The 18,796-nt window shown below is 40.1% G+C and overlaps 1 protein-coding gene across 4 annotated transcripts in view; it reads right to left on the bottom strand.

Annotated features, from left to right (window-relative positions):
• LOC125451099 (hyaluronan and proteoglycan link protein 1-like) overlaps positions 1-18,796 on the bottom strand; it is a 98,714-nt gene that overhangs the window by 50,841 nt on the left and 29,077 nt on the right. For 3 of the 4 annotated variants that reach the window (XM_059644766.1, XM_048527812.2, XM_048527813.2), the window contains exon 2: positions 4,413-4,556. In XM_059644766.1, the coding sequence (XP_059500749.1) occupies positions 4,413-4,521 (109 nt within the window). In that variant the 5' untranslated portion in view covers positions 4,522-4,556. Of the gene's footprint in view, positions 1-4,412; positions 4,557-5,103; positions 5,290-18,796 lie in introns of those variants that run through there. The other variant, XM_048527811.2, reaches the window with a different exon arrangement.

Raw genomic sequence — 18,796 nt, 5'->3', positions numbered from 1 at the left:
AGTACAGGGTCTTCAGCCCATGATTTGTGCCAAACTTTTACCGTAAACCTAAGGTCTATGTAACCTCCATCTCTACCTTATATTATCATCCATATGCCTGTCTGATAGCTGCTTAAATGCCCCTAATGAGGCCAACTCTGCTATCCTCTCTGGCAATGCATTCCATGCCCCTACTACTCTCTGAGTAAAGAACCTACATCTGACATCTCCCCTATATCTACCTCCACTCACTTTAAAACTATGCCCCCTTGTAATAGCTACCTCTACCCTAGGAAAATGTCTCTGGCTGTCCACTCTATCTACACCTCTGATAATTTTGTACACCTCTATCGAGTCATCACTCATCCTTCATGGTTCTAAAGAGAAAAGCCCTAGCACTCTCAATATTTCCTTGTAAGACCTTCCCTCCATTCCAGGCAACATCCTGGTAAATCTCCTCTGCACCTTTTCCAATGCTTCCACATCTTTCCTGTAATGAGGTCACCAGAACTGGACACAATACTCCAGGTGTGGCCGAACAAGGCTTTTGTGTAGCTGGAGCATAACTTCTCAGCTCTTGAACTCAATCCCTCTATTAATGAAGGCTAACACACCATACACCTTCTTAACAACTCTATCCACCTGGGTGGTAGCTTTCAGGGAACTGTGTACATGAACCCCAAGATCCCTGCGCTCCTCCAAACTATCAAGAATTTTTCTGTTCACCCTATATTCTGCTTTCAAGTTTGTCCTTCCAAAATGAATCACCTCACACTTTTCACGGTTAAACTCCATCTGCCATTTCTCAGGCCAGCTCTGCATCCTATCAATGTCCTTTTGTAACCTAGAACAGCCCTCTGCACTATTCACAATTCAACTCATCTTCATATCATCTGCGAACTTACTTATCCACCCTTCCACTCCTACATCCAAATCATTTACAAAAATCACAAATAGAAGAGGACCCAGAACAGATCCTTGTGCTACACCACTTGTAACTCAGCACAATGTTGAATATTTTCTGTTCACTACCACCCTTTGTCTTCTAAGGGTCAACCAATCCTGAATCCAATCTGCCACATTTCCCACTATCCCATGCCTCCTTACTTTCTGCAAGCGCATAGTGTAGGTTAGATGGGCTTGAGATCGGTATGACAGGTCGGCACAACATCGAGAGCCAAAGGGCCTGTATTGTGCTGTAATGTTCTATGTATACCATGGGGAACCTGATCAAATGCCTTACTTAAATCCAAGTATACCACATCCACTGCTCTCCCTTCATCCACGTCATTGGTCACCTCTTGCAATCCTATCTTTCCTAACGGCTAATCCATCTAGCTTGCACATCCCTGGACACTATGGGCAATTTAACATGGCCAATTCATGTAACCTGCACATCTTTGGGCTGTGGGAAGAAACTGGAACATCTGGAAGAAACTCATGCAGGCACGGGAAGAATATGCAAACCTCCTGAGGCCAGAATCAGACCTGTGTTCCTGGCACTGTGAGACAGTAGTGCTAATCACTGAGCCACCAGGCCACCAGTTCAGGTGACTATTTTTCACCTTGTCTGATATTATTAATGTAAAAGTAAACTACTGTACTTGCTGCAAATCTGAAATAAAAGCAGATAATGCAAAAGCTAGTCAGGTTACATCCATACAGAGAAAAACAGAGTTAATGTTTTTGATAAATGGTTGCAGGCCTGAGATGTTGAAGGGAATTTCTTGCCCTTCCTTTGGTACAGTATGTTTTTGTGGTGAGGACATTTAATTGAACAGTAGTTTAGGAACTTGTCTTCAGCTAAATTACAGTCATAGAGGGCAACAACATGGAAACAGATCCTTCGGCCGAACTTGTCCATACCCTGATAATAAAATGTGAGGCTGGATGAACACAGCAGGCCAAGCAGCATCTCAGGAGCACAAAAGCTGACGTTTCAGGCCTAGACCCTTCATCAGAGGGTCTTCCTCTGATGAAGGGTCTAGGCCCGAAACGTCAGCTTTTGTGCTCCTGAGATGCTGCTTGGCCTGCTGTATTCATCCAGCCTCACATTTTATTATCTTGGAATCTCCAGCATCTGCAGTTCCCATTATCTCTTGTCCATACCCTGTCTAGTTTCCACCATTAAAATGGTCCTATTTGCCCATGTTTTGTCAATGTCCCTCCATACTCATCCCATCCATGTCCCTGTCCAAATGTTTCTTAAATGACAAAATTGTACTCGCTTCCACAGCTACCTCTGGCAGCGCATGACATTAGTTACAGTAGGAAGGCCTGTAGATGGTATTTCTGTTCTGTCCCTAACTGTGACTCTTAAGTGGCCGATTCATAGTACAAAATTAATCACTTCATCCTGCCTCCACTGGTATTAATCCAGTGGTAGATGCAGAGATCATGACAAGAAAATTCTGTGAGGTTACCTGGAGGATCTGGTGAGGGCTACCTCATTTAAATGCACTCAATGTCTGATCAGGGGACTCGGGAGTGGGGCAACTGTGAGCCACCCCTTGCTGTTGCTGCCAAACTTTCTGCTCCACCTCGTAACCACCCAACTGGTGACTCCCCTCCCTGCAGAACATACCTGTCACTTCGGATTCAGCCATGATCTTTGGCTTCAGATGGATGTCATACTAGCAACAGAAAGTTTCTCATCATGCAGGATTCCTGCCCAGGGTCTTTTATCCCAGAGAAAGATTGCTGCTGCCCAGTGACATGCCTGAGTGGCATTATACATAGTGAGCTTCTCCAAAATGAAACAAGATGAATGTGCCACCAGATCTTCATCCAGCAAGAGAGATTCTCATCACCTATATTGGATCTAATACGTTCACCCTGTTTTAGTCCCTACGGATGATGCCTGATCTGGTGACTAACTTCAGCATGTTCTGTTTTAATTTCTGATTTTATTAATCTGCAGTTAATTGCACCTCTCTTTTCTTGGCTCCCTATAAATGCTGGACCTAGGCCTCCTGACCTTTCTGCCGGAGAACTGTATGTGGTACAAGGAAAGAAAATTTAATTCAATAGCCGTGATAGAAAAGGGAATTTCTACTGGTGAAATGACCAAACTTGTGAAATTAAATAAAACGAGAGCAAAAAAGCAAGAGAAAAACAGTGCTTGCTATTTATTGTACAGTAGCTATTAATGTTTTCTCAAGCCTGTCATTTGATTCTGAAGACCACTTTTCTTAGATTCATTAAAAACATTTCTTACAAGGATGCTGTGTTTGTTTATCTATGGGATTCAATGCAATGTTTGCAGTTTCTTATGAACAAAAAATTGATTGTCAGCTTTGACTTCATTTTGCAAAGATGATGTATCTTAGTATTTGGTTTCATAATTAAACTCCAGGTGAGATTTCAAAACTTGCAGACAAATCGTGAATACACAAAAGGTGAATTTAAGCTAGTGTTTTGTACCTGAGGCACCATCCTTTGTGCAGCCATGCTTCTGCTTATCTATTCCATAAATTTCAACGATTGGAGAACACCATTCAAAGTGAAACAAGTGATTCTCATAATATATGCCATGATTAATCTTTCAACCAATACCATATGCAACTTGATCATCATCTTATTTTGCATGAAAGGATTTGTGTAAATGAGTTACCTTTTGCCTAATAGACAACAGTTACTGAATTTCAGAGCAAGTCATTTTCAATATGAAACACTGTCAGATGCTTCTGAGAGATGTGTTGCAGTGGTATACACAGGCTGATTTGGTGTAACCTTCTACTGAAAACCCTGTACATTCTTTGACTCTAAGAGGTGTGCAATTTCAAGGCCGCGGATTCCATTATTCAGGAGACTCTCACAGCAGGCAAACAAACAACAGCTGGTAAGAGAATAAGCAACTACCAGAAACTGCTGTGGAGAAGGGAAGTGCTATTTTGATTTCCCAGGGAATATGTCAGTGAAAAATAGGATTGGAGAGCTCTGTTTGGTACCTGCTGTTTGTTATATGAGTAGAATAATTATCAGGCATGAGTCAGAATAATTAGAGTAAAAATATGAAAAGAGTAATGATCAACTGTTTCAATAACCTAATGAAATTGTACTTAATACACACTTTAGAATTCATTAATCGTCAACATAGAATCATAAATTTTTTTGGCACAGAAGGAGACCATTCAGCCATTGAGCTCACTCAAAGATCTGATGACTCTAACCCCATTTTCTAGTACTTGATCCATAGTCCTGAAGCTATAGAAAGACAAATGAACATAAAAATACTGTTTAAACATTTGCATAATAAATTAAACTTATGCCTTTTCCTTTTAACCTTTTAAGCAGTATGTGTTAATGCATATAGAATTATATATGAATCCATTAATACTAGATTAATGGGCTACCATAAAGTAACAACTCATACAGACTACCTAACAAAGCAAGAAATACATTCCTTAGCTTTTCCCGGCTCTGTATCTTACCTGCTATGTAGACTGTCCTGAAGTATTTTGACTCTGTGGAGTTCAGGTTAAATTGAGAATCAGCCCAGCAGACAGATAGCAGAGCAAATAACAGCAAAGAAGTCATCATTGTGGCTGCAGAAATTCACTTCACTGTGGGAGAAACTAAAGGAATTTGGGTAAATGAATAAATGAACAGAGATTTCAGCAGCTGCAAATTGTCTTCAGTACACTGCAGTCAAATACACAGTTATAATTACGTTAATCCACAGTGGAATTTAAATGGATAGATACAGATATTAAGACTGGAATGTGAACTCTTATTGCATTAAAATCCAGTTCTGGTAACATGAGCATTTTCTTGCAACACTGACCCAGTTATTACAGGGACCACAAAAAATATCAAGTACAGCCTTAAATACAATTTGTACTAGATCTAAGAAAGCCATTCAGGCTGTAGAGTGAAGTAAAATGCTTTCCTGTTTCGAGCATTGGGATAGTCTTATAATATTTGAAATTCCATTTGTGCTTTTGTTTAATTTTGCTATAAAAAAACTAGAATTAGGAAAATGGCCACATTTTGAAAGTATCAGAAACCAATTCAGCACTGCAATCAGGATTGTGCTCAGAACTGCAGAAATCCCTTTGCAGAATTATACTTTTATCTTTCAAATAGAACAGAAGCATGAAAATAAGACGCAAATCAACTCACCATTTCAAATAAAAGCATCACTTGAAGAAGCAATATAGAAGACAATGTAGAAACTGGGTTAGAGTGGACAGTGGTAGCACTGCAGGCACACAGATTGATTTTTCATTCATTTCTAACATAGAATGCTGACGCACAAACTCAGTGTGCTAGGTAGTGTGTCTGCAGTCAGCAAAGCTGCATGCAGCAGAATGGTACAACCAGGCTGAGAACGGTCGCAAGAGTTGAGCTAGCTGTCATCGCGAATAGATAATGACACAAAAAAAAATTCTCGATGCTGCATTGCAACTAATTGGACTGGATACAGCATCACAAATTTTATATTAGTAACATATTTATACCTATACCTTAAATATCAGGGATAAGTAATTTTCTTGTCACTGTTATTTTGCACCACGTAATGATGTGAAATAACTTGGAAACATCCTAGCATGCACTGCAGTCCACATCAGGACTGAAATGCCATATTAAATGCATTATTTCCATCTTCATGTATTGTAGCTTGAAGAAATGTTACTGGACTAGTAATCCAGATATCTGGGTAAATACTTCAGAGGCGTGGGGCTAAATTTTCACAGCCCCTGAATGATGTAGTCAATGATGACTCAATTGGAAAATATTGCAAGATTGATAAAATGAGATTCTTTACATGGCATCTGATTTTCCACCCATCGCTTGAATGGCGATATAAGATATAAGCATTTACACCTTATTATTACCTATTATCATAGTATTTATATGCAGTCAGCTATTATCTTATGTAATGGAGAGAAACTAGACAATGACAATTCCTGACAATAAAGTCAGAGCTGGTACTTGACAGCTCCAGTTTGCTGCTTGCTCTTCCAGACATCCAACTTGTCAAGCAGTCCCCAACATTTCAGGGGTAATTGGAACTGCAGATGCTGGAGAATCCTAGATAACAAAGTGTGGAGCTGGATGAACGCAGCAGGCCAAGCAGCATCTTAGCACTTTGTTATCCCAACATTTCTGGGCACAGTCCATGGGCAGTGACTGTCCTCATTCTTCATACATGGAAGTTGGCATCAAACAAGCACCAGCCTCATCAATCATCAAGGTATATCTTCAAATCATTTAGACTACAGTTCTTCACTTCAATATTGCATACCAAGCATCCATCTCATGCTTTGGAGCAGGATGCAGCTCAAGCCTCCCTACTTATTCTCAGGATGTAACTCATTTACACCGACATGCATGTTCACAGCAGCTCTGTTTTGCATTTTGTCTATTTCCACCTCATTCAGTACTTGTAGACTCAGAATATTTCTCTCTTGCTTTGCTGTTTGGTGCCAGCACAAAGCTAGGCAACTTGTCATGGCTGACAGCTGTGATCAGTCAAAGGGGTGAACATGTTATGGTAGGATATGGTGCTAGGACAACGCAGTATGTGCCAGAAAACACACTGTATGTGCTTCAACAAAATGGCCATGTCTGAAAGTCTAATGGGTGTAATCGTTAGTCAAATCAAGGAACACTGTCTTCTGTCAATAGGTAACAGCTTAGTAAGTCAAGGGTTTTGTACAATATCACTCCAGGGGCTTGGACACGGTCCTTCAGGATTTGGGCTCTCAGACTTACATAGTCCAAATTTCTATAGTTGGGGGGTGGGGGGGCCCATAATTAGTCCTGTAGGTCCAGTGCAATCAGTCCAAGTATTAAGAAGGGGACTGCACAGAGAGCAGTTGGGGTCTGGTCACTCAGCGGTTAGGGTTATTTTCTCTAAGTCTGTCAGCGGGATGTAAACAGTTAGACCAGGGTTCTGTTCACTGAAATGCAAGGGGGTCAAGAACTTTATTGGGAGCCAGTGCTGTGAAGGGGTGCTTAGAAGTCAGTTAAGGGGATTGGAGGCAGATCTAAACTGATGGGGTTGACATGGTGTGCAAGGCAGAAGGGTCATGAAGGCAAGGTGAGAAGCTCACTACGATTGCAAGGCTGATCCTGAAACTTGCTTTGTGAAGTGATAACTCTTTTTTAAATTTATTCACTAATGGGATTTGGGTGTTGCTGGATAGGCCAGCATTTATGGGCAACTCTAGCTGCCCCGATAATGTGACAGGTAGCTACCCAAGTAAATTGCTGCAGTAAGTTTGGTGTAGGAAAACACCAGTAGCCATTACGGAAGGAACCCCAGAACTTTGATCCAGTGACATTGAAGGAATAACAATTAATTTGAAAGTCATGGTGGTGAGTGGCTTTGAGGGAAATTTGCAGGTGCTCTCATGTATGTGCTGTCCTTGTCCTTCTAGACAGTATGTTCATGTATTTGGAAGGTTCTGTTGGTGAATTCCTACAGTGCATCTTGTAGATACTGTTGTGACTGATTGTCAGTGGTGGAGGGAGTGGATGTGGATTTGGTGCCAATCGATTAGGTTGATTGGTGTCAAGCTTTTTGAGTGTTGTTGGAGCTTCACTTGTCCAGCCAAGTGAGGAGTATTCTAACACACTCCTGACTTGTGCCTTGCAGATGGTGGACAGGCTTTGGGAAATCATAAAGTGAATTACTCACTGCAAGATTCCTAGCCTGTGTTCTGCTCTAGTAGCCATTGTGTTTGTATGGCTACTCATGTTGAGTTTTTGCTCAGTGGTTACACCAGGATATTGATAGTGGGGCATTCAGTAATTGTGATACTATTGAATGTCCAATGACGGTTAGATTGTCTTGTCTGTCATTGGAAATGGTCATTGCTTGGCATCTATGTGACATAAATATTACTTGCCAATTGTCAGCCCAAGCCTGGATATTGTCCAGATCTTGTTGCATTTGGGCATGGACTGCTTCAGTATCTGAAGAGTCGTGAATAGTGCAAATGTCCACACTTCTGACTTTATTACAGACAGAAGGTCATTGATAAAGCAGCTGAAGATGTTTGAGCCAAGGATATTACCCTCAGGAAATCCTGCAGCGATATCCAGTATCATTATAAGGTAATCACTCATTCCAGGTATTAGTTCAATGAATCTTTTCTGAACTGCTTCCAATGAATTAACAAGCTTGGCTGTGCATGTTAAACACCAATGGCTGGAATGATGGGGTGTAGATTTTTTTAAAAATTTGTTCATGGGCTGAAGGTATCATTGGCCAGGTCAACATTTATAGCCCATCCCTAAGACATTCATCGTGTTGGTAATGGGAGGGGAGCCCTTGACAATAATTTTACTTAGTTGCTGCGAATGGCGGTCTCAGCATTACCAGATCAGTGACGGTGGTCCTCTCCTACTAAGGCAAGGACTCTCTTGTCGTGGGTGGTAAGGAGATAAATATTGGGCACATCACCACCCGCTCTATTGTGGGCTGTTTCCCTGAAATAAGACAAAGGGAGGGGTTGAGTGAGATTATAGCGGGTAGCACAGCTGTTATTGCTGCTGCATGTGTGGTAAAATGGTGAGATATCTCTGATGAGTGAGCGAGAAGCACAGAGGACATGCAAGGTTACTGCGTTTGGGGTGGGTCTCACTTTGGTCTCAAGAAAAGAGGAAGGCTCTCCACTCCACTGCCCTAACCACCAGGACATCCAGTTTCCTTGTCAGCAAATTGGGGAGTCAAGTTGCCTCTGTCTGCCATCTCCAGGATAGTTCTTCTTATGCTACAACTCTGAATGAGCATCCCCATTAACAGCTATTCACACTCTCAGCCAGACTGTTATCCCTCCTTTGTCTGTCTAACTGTTCTTCGCTCTCTTTGGGCTCTATTCACACCTATCATTTACTCCTTACCCCTCCCTTTACCCTATCTCTGCATAGAAACCAACATTTTCCTAGTCACCATCAGTTCTAAAGAAGGGTCACCTGACCCAAAACATTAACTCTGATTTCTCTCCCAGATGCAGCCAGATCTGCTGAATTTTTCCAGCAATTTCTGTTTCCGTTTCTGATTTACAGCATCCGCAGTTTTTTTGCTTTTTATTCCGAAAGGGAGTTCCTGGCTTACAGCAATTGGCCTGCGACACAGCTGGTGTTTAAATATGGCACTAGCGCCAGGAATCCCAGAAATTCCCAGCAGTGTTGAGTGCTTCCAACGCTGTCAAGCTTAAGTCAGCACAAGAGTGTTGCAATACAGATGTGATGCATACATAATAAGGTGAGAGATGGAGAATTGTGTGAGCGAATTTGCTTGAGCACACAGAATGAAACCTTTTGTGAGAATTCCTGAAATTGACACTTGGTCAATTTTTGGTAAAATTCAGCTCATGTCTTCTAATGTTACAATGCAGTGGGACTATTTAATATTTAGAAATATTAATGGATTAATAAATCTGGAATGAAATGTTAACTCCATTGCTAATGATCATTAACCTCCTGAACTGTCAATAATAATAGCATCTCTTTCACAAAATGCCCATCAGACAAAGAAATCTGTCATTCTTACCCAGTCTAGGTGGCATTTGATTCAAAATGCACAACAACGTGTCTATGCCTTGACTGTCCTCTGAAGTGGGGCTGCTCCAGAGAAAAAAATAAAGGGGATCTTCAAGAAGATAGCTCACCACTGCCTGCTCAAAGGTACTTAGGGATGGGAAATAAATGCTACCTTTGTCAGTGATACCCAAACCAAGAACTAGTATTTTTTAAGTCACAAAGAAAACATATACTAACAAAATAGATCCTAAAACCTCACCATCAAGGAAGTTTGTATTCTTACATACACATAAATAGTTAAAAAACCTCATAACTTTGAATTATTAAATACATTTTGCCTTTTACTCAGAAATATTGGGATTGATATTCCCCTGCCTGTAAAGCCGATTTGTTCTTGCCACTATTTGCGCAGACATTGATCCATGGTCCTCTTCAGTGTGGAGCGAAAAGACAGCTCCACTTGTCCATTCGTGTCAATAACTAAATGGCAGTGGACCCCTGGCGAGATAATCAGGATCCAACCTGAATATTAAAAGAAGGACTCTGATGGCTATAGGTGCTTGTTTCACATGTCTTGACTCCTGACTGGGAAAGCAGTGCTAGATTGCTGGCTTGTAGAGGTTCCTCTACTGCCCTAAACTGGGGACAATTGGACGTCTAGGTCAGGAACAACGGGATAGCCTCTAAAAGCCATCCCACCATCCTTTGCTTTGACCCAATTGACTCTCCTGTGCTAACAAATCTATCCCATTACAAGAAGATAAAAAAAAAGTCTTGACACCATAGAGGACAAAGCTCCATATCCACAAACGTTCACTCCCTCTGTTATCTGTACTTTCCCCATCAAGCCACTTACCATCCAGAATTGAAAGCATATTGCTGTTCTGTCACTATCACAGGGTGAATTCTGTCCCTAACAGCAGTGGGGGTGTACATACACCAAAAAGCCTGCAGCAGTTCAGGAATTGCTACCACCGCCTTCTCAAGGGCAACTCGGGATGAGCAATAAATATTGACTCAGGAAGCAAAGTCCATGCTCCTTAAATGAACATGAATAAACTTGATCTTCCAGAGGAGTAGGCTACCAACTGGCAGTTTTTAGTTCCAGAGCTACCAGCCTTTGAATATCCACCAGCCTTTGGTGACTTAGGATGCCATGTTGAGGCCTGCTATAGGCCAAGAAACCCATCCATGCTAACTGTGCTCTCGATGGTATGAAACAGATTGAGTTTTCTCAGTGGTAAGGATGGCACATTAGTTGCCTGCCACCTAACATGCACACCATCACGCTTTAACAAAAAAAATGAAACTGAGCCAAAGTCTGAAAAGAGAATACCTAGTAGGCACTCCTTAAGGATATCAGCGGGTCTGGAGATTGCTGCAGGACAGAAACATCCTGACAGAGATCCCTGGAAACCTTATGCATACCTGGAGAAATATTTTACTGTGGCTACACAGCAGCTGCACATTGATGGAGTGAAAGTCCTTTCGGTTCAGAAAATCTCATAGTTTTTCATGGGAGTTCTCTGATTGTCAAGTAAGTGCAGTCAATAACAGTCTAGACCTTTTGGGAAGCTGCCTGAGGTTAAATCCTGAGTCCCCCACATTTTGAATGGCATAAACTCAGATGAAGTTGACATAATTATTAATCCTGACAAAGAAGCAATTGGTCACATATCCTATGCATTTTGATGCCACCCATTATTTGATCCTATATATGTCTCCAGCAGTGTTCTGATTGATCATGTAGCCAACAGTTTGAAGGTGATACTGACATTGATAGCCACAGAAAAAATGTGATCCTCAGGTCCAGGCCACAGCAGGTAATCTTCTAATAGTCTTCGGCTGTTTGCCACACACTTGATGTTACAACTGAGCCTGTTTGAGTGCAGCTGCTCAGTCTTGGAAAAAAGCCTAGCCCCATGATAAATTCCCTATTTTGCATGTACTGCCTCCTACGAGCTACGAACCTGTGCCACTCTTCTCTCTGCTGCTCCCCTATTTGCTGCTTAGCCACAGGTATCTCAAAGCAGGCTACTGCTGGAGTTGGCACTGTATCTTGGTCTTTGTCCAAGGTTCAAGCTTAGTCAGCCAAAGGACGACCTATCCTTGCTGTGAGTCAGAAAGTCTCCGAAGTGTGGAAAGTGAACTCCCTACAGCACTTTCCCACATGCAGATAAGAAAACAGCTGTGAGTACTGAGTAATTATTGTAATGTTTACGTGCAATTGATTCAGCCTCCTCAATTGCTGCTGTGTTCTTGTCCTGCTTTCACTGGCAAGTTAGGAAGTCTTGGAAACCCTTGGACTCAATGTTAAAGTTAAAATGTTTTGAAACATTAGTGTAATTGTGCGATTGACACCCATCTCCCTCTTGGGTAAATGCAGAAGTTCGAAAAGTAAAGGTGACTTTCTGACACTTTGCCATCTTCCCTGGAATGACCCTTTGGGCACTCTCAAGCCCATGTACTCCTCCTTTACTGTCCATTTAACCACTATTAGCCCTTAATATCAAGGACACAGTTATATCACAACTACTGAACAGTGAGAATGAACCTTTTGCAGTTACGGAGCTGTGCTAATTATTTCAAGAAATCTTGAATTCTCAGGCACAGTGTCAGTATTGTTAGTGAGCATGAAAGTTACTACAGCCGTGTCCCTGTATAGTGCAGAGAACATCTGCAGTTTCAGCCAAATTGCTGTCTGTGGATAAACCTAACATGGAGCTTACACTTTACAAGGAAAATCTAACACCCTCTCATATTTTCTACTGATCAGCAACTGCAGAATGACAAGCCTGCTCAATTCTACAATATCCTTGCTTTTCTTAATTAATGGAGGTGACCAAAGACATGTGGCTATTTCATTCTCTTACCGTCAACTAATTGCCTACGTTATCAAGAATGATTTCTACTTATTAAATATGAAGCCATCCAGTGATCATATATTTACAGAAATTTATTGTACTGGACTTGGCCATTTGTCCCATTTTATCCATGCCAGCCAAAGAGGAGCGCTGAATTCTAATTTTGTTTTCCAACTCGTAATCTGTAAACCAATTGGCTTTGACATTTAAAATAAATACTTCCTGAATTTTGTTGGTGTTTCTTCATTTCTTTACTCTTTCCACCTGTGATTTCTGTATGTCTAACATTATTTATATGAAAAATTTTTCACTTCCTTTTTATCCTTGTGCCAATTATTTGAAGAAATCTGTTCCATTTATTATTGACCGCTCAGTTAGCTCTGTTCCAATAAAAACATCCCCAGTCTATTCAATCTCTCATAACTAAAACTCTTCAGATCAGATAACATTTTCCAAAAGCTTCCATGCACTATTTCTAAATCATTTTTAGATTTTTCGTATATAATAAAGAACTGTGGATGCTGGAGATCCAAAACAAAATCTGACATTGTGCAGAAACTCAGCAGGTTTGGTAGAATCTGTGGGGAGAAAGCAGAGCTAACATTTCAAGTCTAGAAACTCTTCATCATATCTTTCATCTGATGCCGTGACTGTAACTGTTTGCAATGATTTATCCTGTGCTTTAAGCCAATGTACATCTCAGGAATTTCACTTATTTATTCCTGGGATGTGTGTTTCCCTGGATGGTCCAACATTTATCACTCATCACTAATTAGTCTGAAGAGGGCAGCAGTGAACAGACTTCTTGAACCACTGCAGTCCTTGGAATATTCAGGACACGTACAGTGTTGTTAGAACAGGAGTTTTAGGATTTTGACTCAGAAACAATGAAGGATAATGTAGTTCCAAATCAGGATGGTGTGTCTTGAAGTGAAATCTGCAAATAACGGTGTTTAAATGGACTACTATCCTTGCCCATCTAGGTGGGAGTTCTCCATCACATTCTTGAATTGTGCTTTGTAAATGGTGAACAGGCATAAGGGAGACAGGAGGTGAGTTATTTGCCACAGAATTTTGAGTCCCTGATCTGATCTTGTTATTCACTGTATTTAAATAGCTGGCCCAGGTCAGTTTCTGGTAAATGTTTCACCCCAGGATGTTGATGTAAGGGATTTAGCAATGATAATGCCATTGTATGTCAAGTGGTAATGGTAAGATTCTCTCTTGTTGGAGACAGCCATTGCCTGGCTCGTGACTGGCACTCATATATAGACCTGCTGTTGTACTTGAACCATCTTGCTGTGAAGGCCCGCATGCCATTTGCCTTCTTCATTGCTTGCTGCACCTACATGCTTACTTTCAGTGACTGGTGTACGAGAACAGCCAGGTCTCCTTGTACCTCCCCCCTTTTCCAATCTATGACAGTTCAGATAATAATCTGCCTTCCTGTTTTTGCTAATTTCACATTCAACCACATTATACTTCATCCGTCATGCACTTGCATACTCATTCAAACTGTCCAAATTACACTGAAGCATCTCTACATCCTCCTCACAGCTCATCCTCCTTTCCAGCTTCAGGTAAAGTTTTTAGAGCTAAAGGGGTTAAAGGATATGGAGAAAAAGTGGGACTGGGTTGGATGATTAGTCATGATCAAAGGACCAATGGACTTTTCTCGTTCCTATTTACTATGTTTCTTTGTCATTTAGATGTTTTCCAGGTCTTGTCACAAATGGGCATGATCTGTTTCAGTATGTGAGGAGTTGCAGCTCATTCTAGACTAATGTCTTCTCTGTTACTGATTTCAGAGCCAACTCATCAATTGCATATTCCTCATTTACATGAATTTCATTATACCAAATACAGTATGTGGATATGGTCTAAGGTCCTGACCCAAAATGTCAAGCTTTCCTGCTCCTCTGATGCTGCTTGGCCCACTCTGTTCATCCAGCTTCACACCGTGTTCTCTACAGTCTAACTGGAGTTTCAAACATTTCCAGCACAACCTCTGTTGTTATAAGATGTTTCACTTAATGAAGGAAGAATTGCATATGCATTCTTAATCACTTTATTTACCTGTCCTGCAACAATTAGGAATTTACACCCTCAGGTCCTTTTTGTTCAACTACATTTTCTTAATACCTATGTACTTGTTGACTTTTCCCTGGCTGTATTTCCTTTCCCAAAATTGTTGTCGCACACTTTTCTGGATTAGTTTCCATTTGCTTACATTTCCTATTAATTGATATCTTTCCATGGTCTACAGCTTTCTAATGAGCCACCTATCACAGTTATTTTAGTATTATCTCTGATCCCGACCTGTAATTACTCGATCTATGCCCTCCTCCTTGTTCAAACAGTGGTGCAACCTTAGCATTTTTCCGATTTCATTTGCAGTACCAGAAGCTAGGAATCTCTTTCACTCCCTAAAATCTGCTGTGCTGATGAGTCTATCTGCACAAGAAATTATTAACTATTCAACTACTGAAGGCTTTGCAGCTGCTGGGTTTAACTTCAATGATTAACCACTTCAGGATAAGATGCAGGAAAAATGTTCACACTGGTGGAGGAGTCTAGAACCAGGGGCTACACTTTAAGGACATGGGAACCATTTAGGACTAAAATGAGGAAAAATTCCTTCACCCAGACAATAGTGAGTCTTTGGAATTTTTTAATCGCTGAAAGCAGTTGAACTAAAACATTGTATGATTGTAAGATGGGTTGGTTTTGGCATTTGGAGCAAAAGAGATTAAATGATATGGGGAAAAACTGGAACAGGCTATTCGGTTTCATGATCAACCATGATGCCAATGAATGGTGAAGCAGGCTCAAGGGGCTGAATGGTCTACTCCTGCTCCTATTTTATGTTTTTGTTTCATCAAGAAGGAACTCAAACAATAAGCCTCAATGGGACATCATAGATACTTATTGAAATTTTCTCCTTGCAAACATTCTCTTCTCTTGTCTGTATTTGTTTTAATCTGGTTATCTATAATGTTTTAGTTAATAATTTTATCTGTTTATTCTTGAGAAATCTTGTATTACCTTGCAATAAGCTAACTGTTAACATATTTAAACTAAAACTTTATTAATACCTGCTGTATATTACCTTGAACCATTCAAATTAAAAAGGGTGCTTACACATAATCATAAGCAAGTTCTTAGCTCACGGACCAGACTGAGGAAATGCCTGTTAGATGGCTGTGGCAGAATCAAATATTCATCTCTCAAAAACATGCTTTATTGGACTGTAATCTCAACTGAACATTGATCTGTAACTGAAAAGTTGCAGACCTTTTCCAAAGATGTTTCAGAAGGCATAGATTTCAGTGTGGCAAGTTGCCCAGCATGAAGTCAAGAACTTCTACATCTTGGGACAGACTCCAGTTCTACTCTGCACAATTTTTATCAGTGTGTCTAGCAAATCAATAACCAGGCTTCAATTATCCAAGTTTTTAGGACAGAGGTTCTCACACTGCAGATGATTTCCTCAGATATTAAATGATGGTTTATCAGTCAGCTGGAAGACTTAAAGGGATTTCCAATACCAAATCCCTTTTAGGTTTTCAGTATGGTTACTGTTTTAGCCTCTTTTTGTATTTCTTCCAATTTTTAAAATTTAATTTAAGTTTTTAATTTAAAATGAAGGAATACAATAGTTTTCCACTTCCATGCTGGGGACTGTAATATCTTGTAATATGTTTCATTTTGGGCAGCCAGAGTTATCATTACACATCCATGGACTGGATAGAAAATTGACCAGATAAAGAGTGAAATCCTTTCTATCAAACGGCACTGAACATCTGAGATAACAAGGTGTAGAGGTGGATGAACACAGCAGGCCAAGCAGCATCGGAGAAGAAGGAAAGCTAATGTTTTGGGCCTTGACCCTTCTTCAGAAATAACATCACTGAACCTCTGAAGCTACTGTTGATCAGTTCCAATTATTGCTCATTTCCCACATTTTTTTAAAAAAAGATTGTCCCTTTTTTCAACTACTTATCCACTTTTTTTCATAAGTCATTTTGAAATATGTTTACACCAAAGATGCTGATGGGTCAATCTAAAATTGCTGCCCGCTCGTCACCAATTCATCAACCAGCAGAATTAATTTACACCTAAAAGAATGACAGATACTGGAAATCAGAAACAAAAACTGCTGGAATTCTCAGCAGATCTGGCAGCACCTGTGGAGGGAAATCAGAGTTAATGTTTCAGGTCTAGTGACCCTTCTTCAGAATTGGAGGTAGCTAGGAAAAGGTTGGTATTTATGCAGAAGATTGAGTGTGGGGAAGGGGGGAAATTAATCAATAAATACGTGGGATGGTGAACAATAAAGTCTCCCTAATTCCTCTCCACAGATGCTGCCCAACTTGCTGAGATTTCCAGCAATTTCTGTTTTTCTGAGCAGAATTAATTATTTCCTTCTTTACATTATGAAAATCCATTTATCATATGAAGGTTGAGATTTGGTTCCACAATTTCATCAAAAATTGTGATGGCATGTGAAGAAAAATGCAGGCAGTGAGGCTTCCTGCTGTCCAGGTTTGTTATGTTTCTGGACAATAATCCAGACGACAGATCCAGAGATATGCCTTAAAATATCTTCAATTAATTAAACAATGTGTTTACAAAAGGTATTGATTATTAATGGTGACAATGAAATTGCTGGATTATTTTAAAATAAAAAATAATTTAAGAAAAGAAATGTGTCTTAAATATGATTTCAGACCAACAACAAGGTGATTACTCTTGTTATGACTGTGTGAGGATAAGTTACTGGCTCCCCTCTTTTTAAGTCCCTCTTGGTTGGTGGCAGCAATTTTTTTTTAGCATGCAGCTGTAATATTTCAATTAAAAATTAGTTAACAAGAGCCTAATGAAAGAGCTAATTCCAAGGTTTACTTGAGTGAAGGGAAGAGAGATTTTATAACCTACAGCCTCCCAAAAAAATAATAAAAAATATGACATCAAACACACACAGGCATAGACAATAAGTTTAGAAAAGGGGAGAGTACCCATCTCAACAGGAAGGCAATGTTAATTATAATTCAACATTTATAGGGTTCTTGTGTAACACAAATGAAACAGGAGTCACAATTATTTAACTATTGCCCTCCTTTCTCAAGATTGGCAAAGCTTTCAAATAACCTTGATTTCTCAGTGAATGAAGCTTTCTTTCCCCAAGCTACTTTTTCACCAATGCTAGTTTCTGAGATTGAGAGAGTGATGGAAAGAGGAGGTTTCAGTATCCTTGTTGTTACCAGTCCGTGTTGCTTTCTCTCTGCTTTGTTGCTCAAAAGCTGCAGTTGATGTACAGTTGTTTAATGGATTCTTATCTTTGCGTCTCTGTTTCATTCCAAGATAAATTGCTGTAGGCAACCTTTCATCTCTCATTCTGTGAGTTCATCATGCAAGTGTAAGTAAATCAAGAGATGCAAATTTCTTAATGCCTTGTTGAGTTTCAGTGTCTATTGGTTAAAATGATAATTCTAATGCAGCCAATTTCATGTATTCCATGTGGCTTTCCTGGGCTTTTCAGGCAATTACAGCACCCATTTTAGGTCAGTAGTGTCCTTTGTAAAGTAATTTTACGTCCACGAAAGTCTCAGGTATTAAAGGCAAATATTGAAAGTTGAATATTGATCTTTCATTTTCATTATGATCATAACACTTTTAACTGCCTTTTATTTATTCCATTATATTTAAAGAATCACAGTGGTTTAAGAAGGTGGCTGACCTGGATCTCCTCAAAGGCCATTAAAGATGAACAGTAAATAACAGGATGCCTACATCTTATGAATACATATTAAATAAAAACTTGATTGGTGCTTCTCCAACCCAATAATACCATAGCTTGTCTCTTTACCTGAATGCAACATGAAAGTTAAAGTCAAGAAAGGAGCAAAGCTCATGTCCCTTTGTTCGCATTGAGTGAAAGCTGTGTACTTTGCAACTCCTTTCATGTTAGTGTTCATACTTTTTATGTTACTGCACACTAAGGTTACTTAAGAACTTCAAGTCAAAATAATCAAGTCAAACTGGAAACATTTAGTGCCAGTGTTTCAGTTATATACCAATTATTTTCAAATTATTGTCATGAATGTGACACTTTATCAGACAGGTATGTTTTAAACTATTTTTTTTCCATTTAAGGTAATATGGATCAATGAAGAAAGGCATGTAAACTGCCACTAGTCTGGCCTAACGTCAATACTGTGAGCCTCTTCACCACTGGCACTGCAGTCCCAGATCAAGTGATAGTGAAATCCATGAGCTGGAGAGAGAGACGCAGCAACTGCTGCAGTCAGCAGAAGAAACAAAAGTCAGTTTTTGTTGCTAGCTGCCAGACATGATGTAAGTGCAAAGGTGTTCTCTGGTCAAAGAAATGAAAGCCATGGAAATTTAAGATCTATGGAAGATTCATCTGGTGTAGCCAGCAGAAGGAAACATCA

Source organism: Stegostoma tigrinum, chromosome 3 (genome assembly GCF_030684315.1).
Source record: "Stegostoma tigrinum isolate sSteTig4 chromosome 3, sSteTig4.hap1, whole genome shotgun sequence".
NCBI classification, from domain to species: domain Eukaryota; kingdom Metazoa; phylum Chordata; class Chondrichthyes; order Orectolobiformes; family Stegostomatidae; genus Stegostoma; species Stegostoma tigrinum.
Note: the sequence above shows the minus strand (reverse complement) of the source record. Positions and strands in the feature narration are given on the sequence as shown.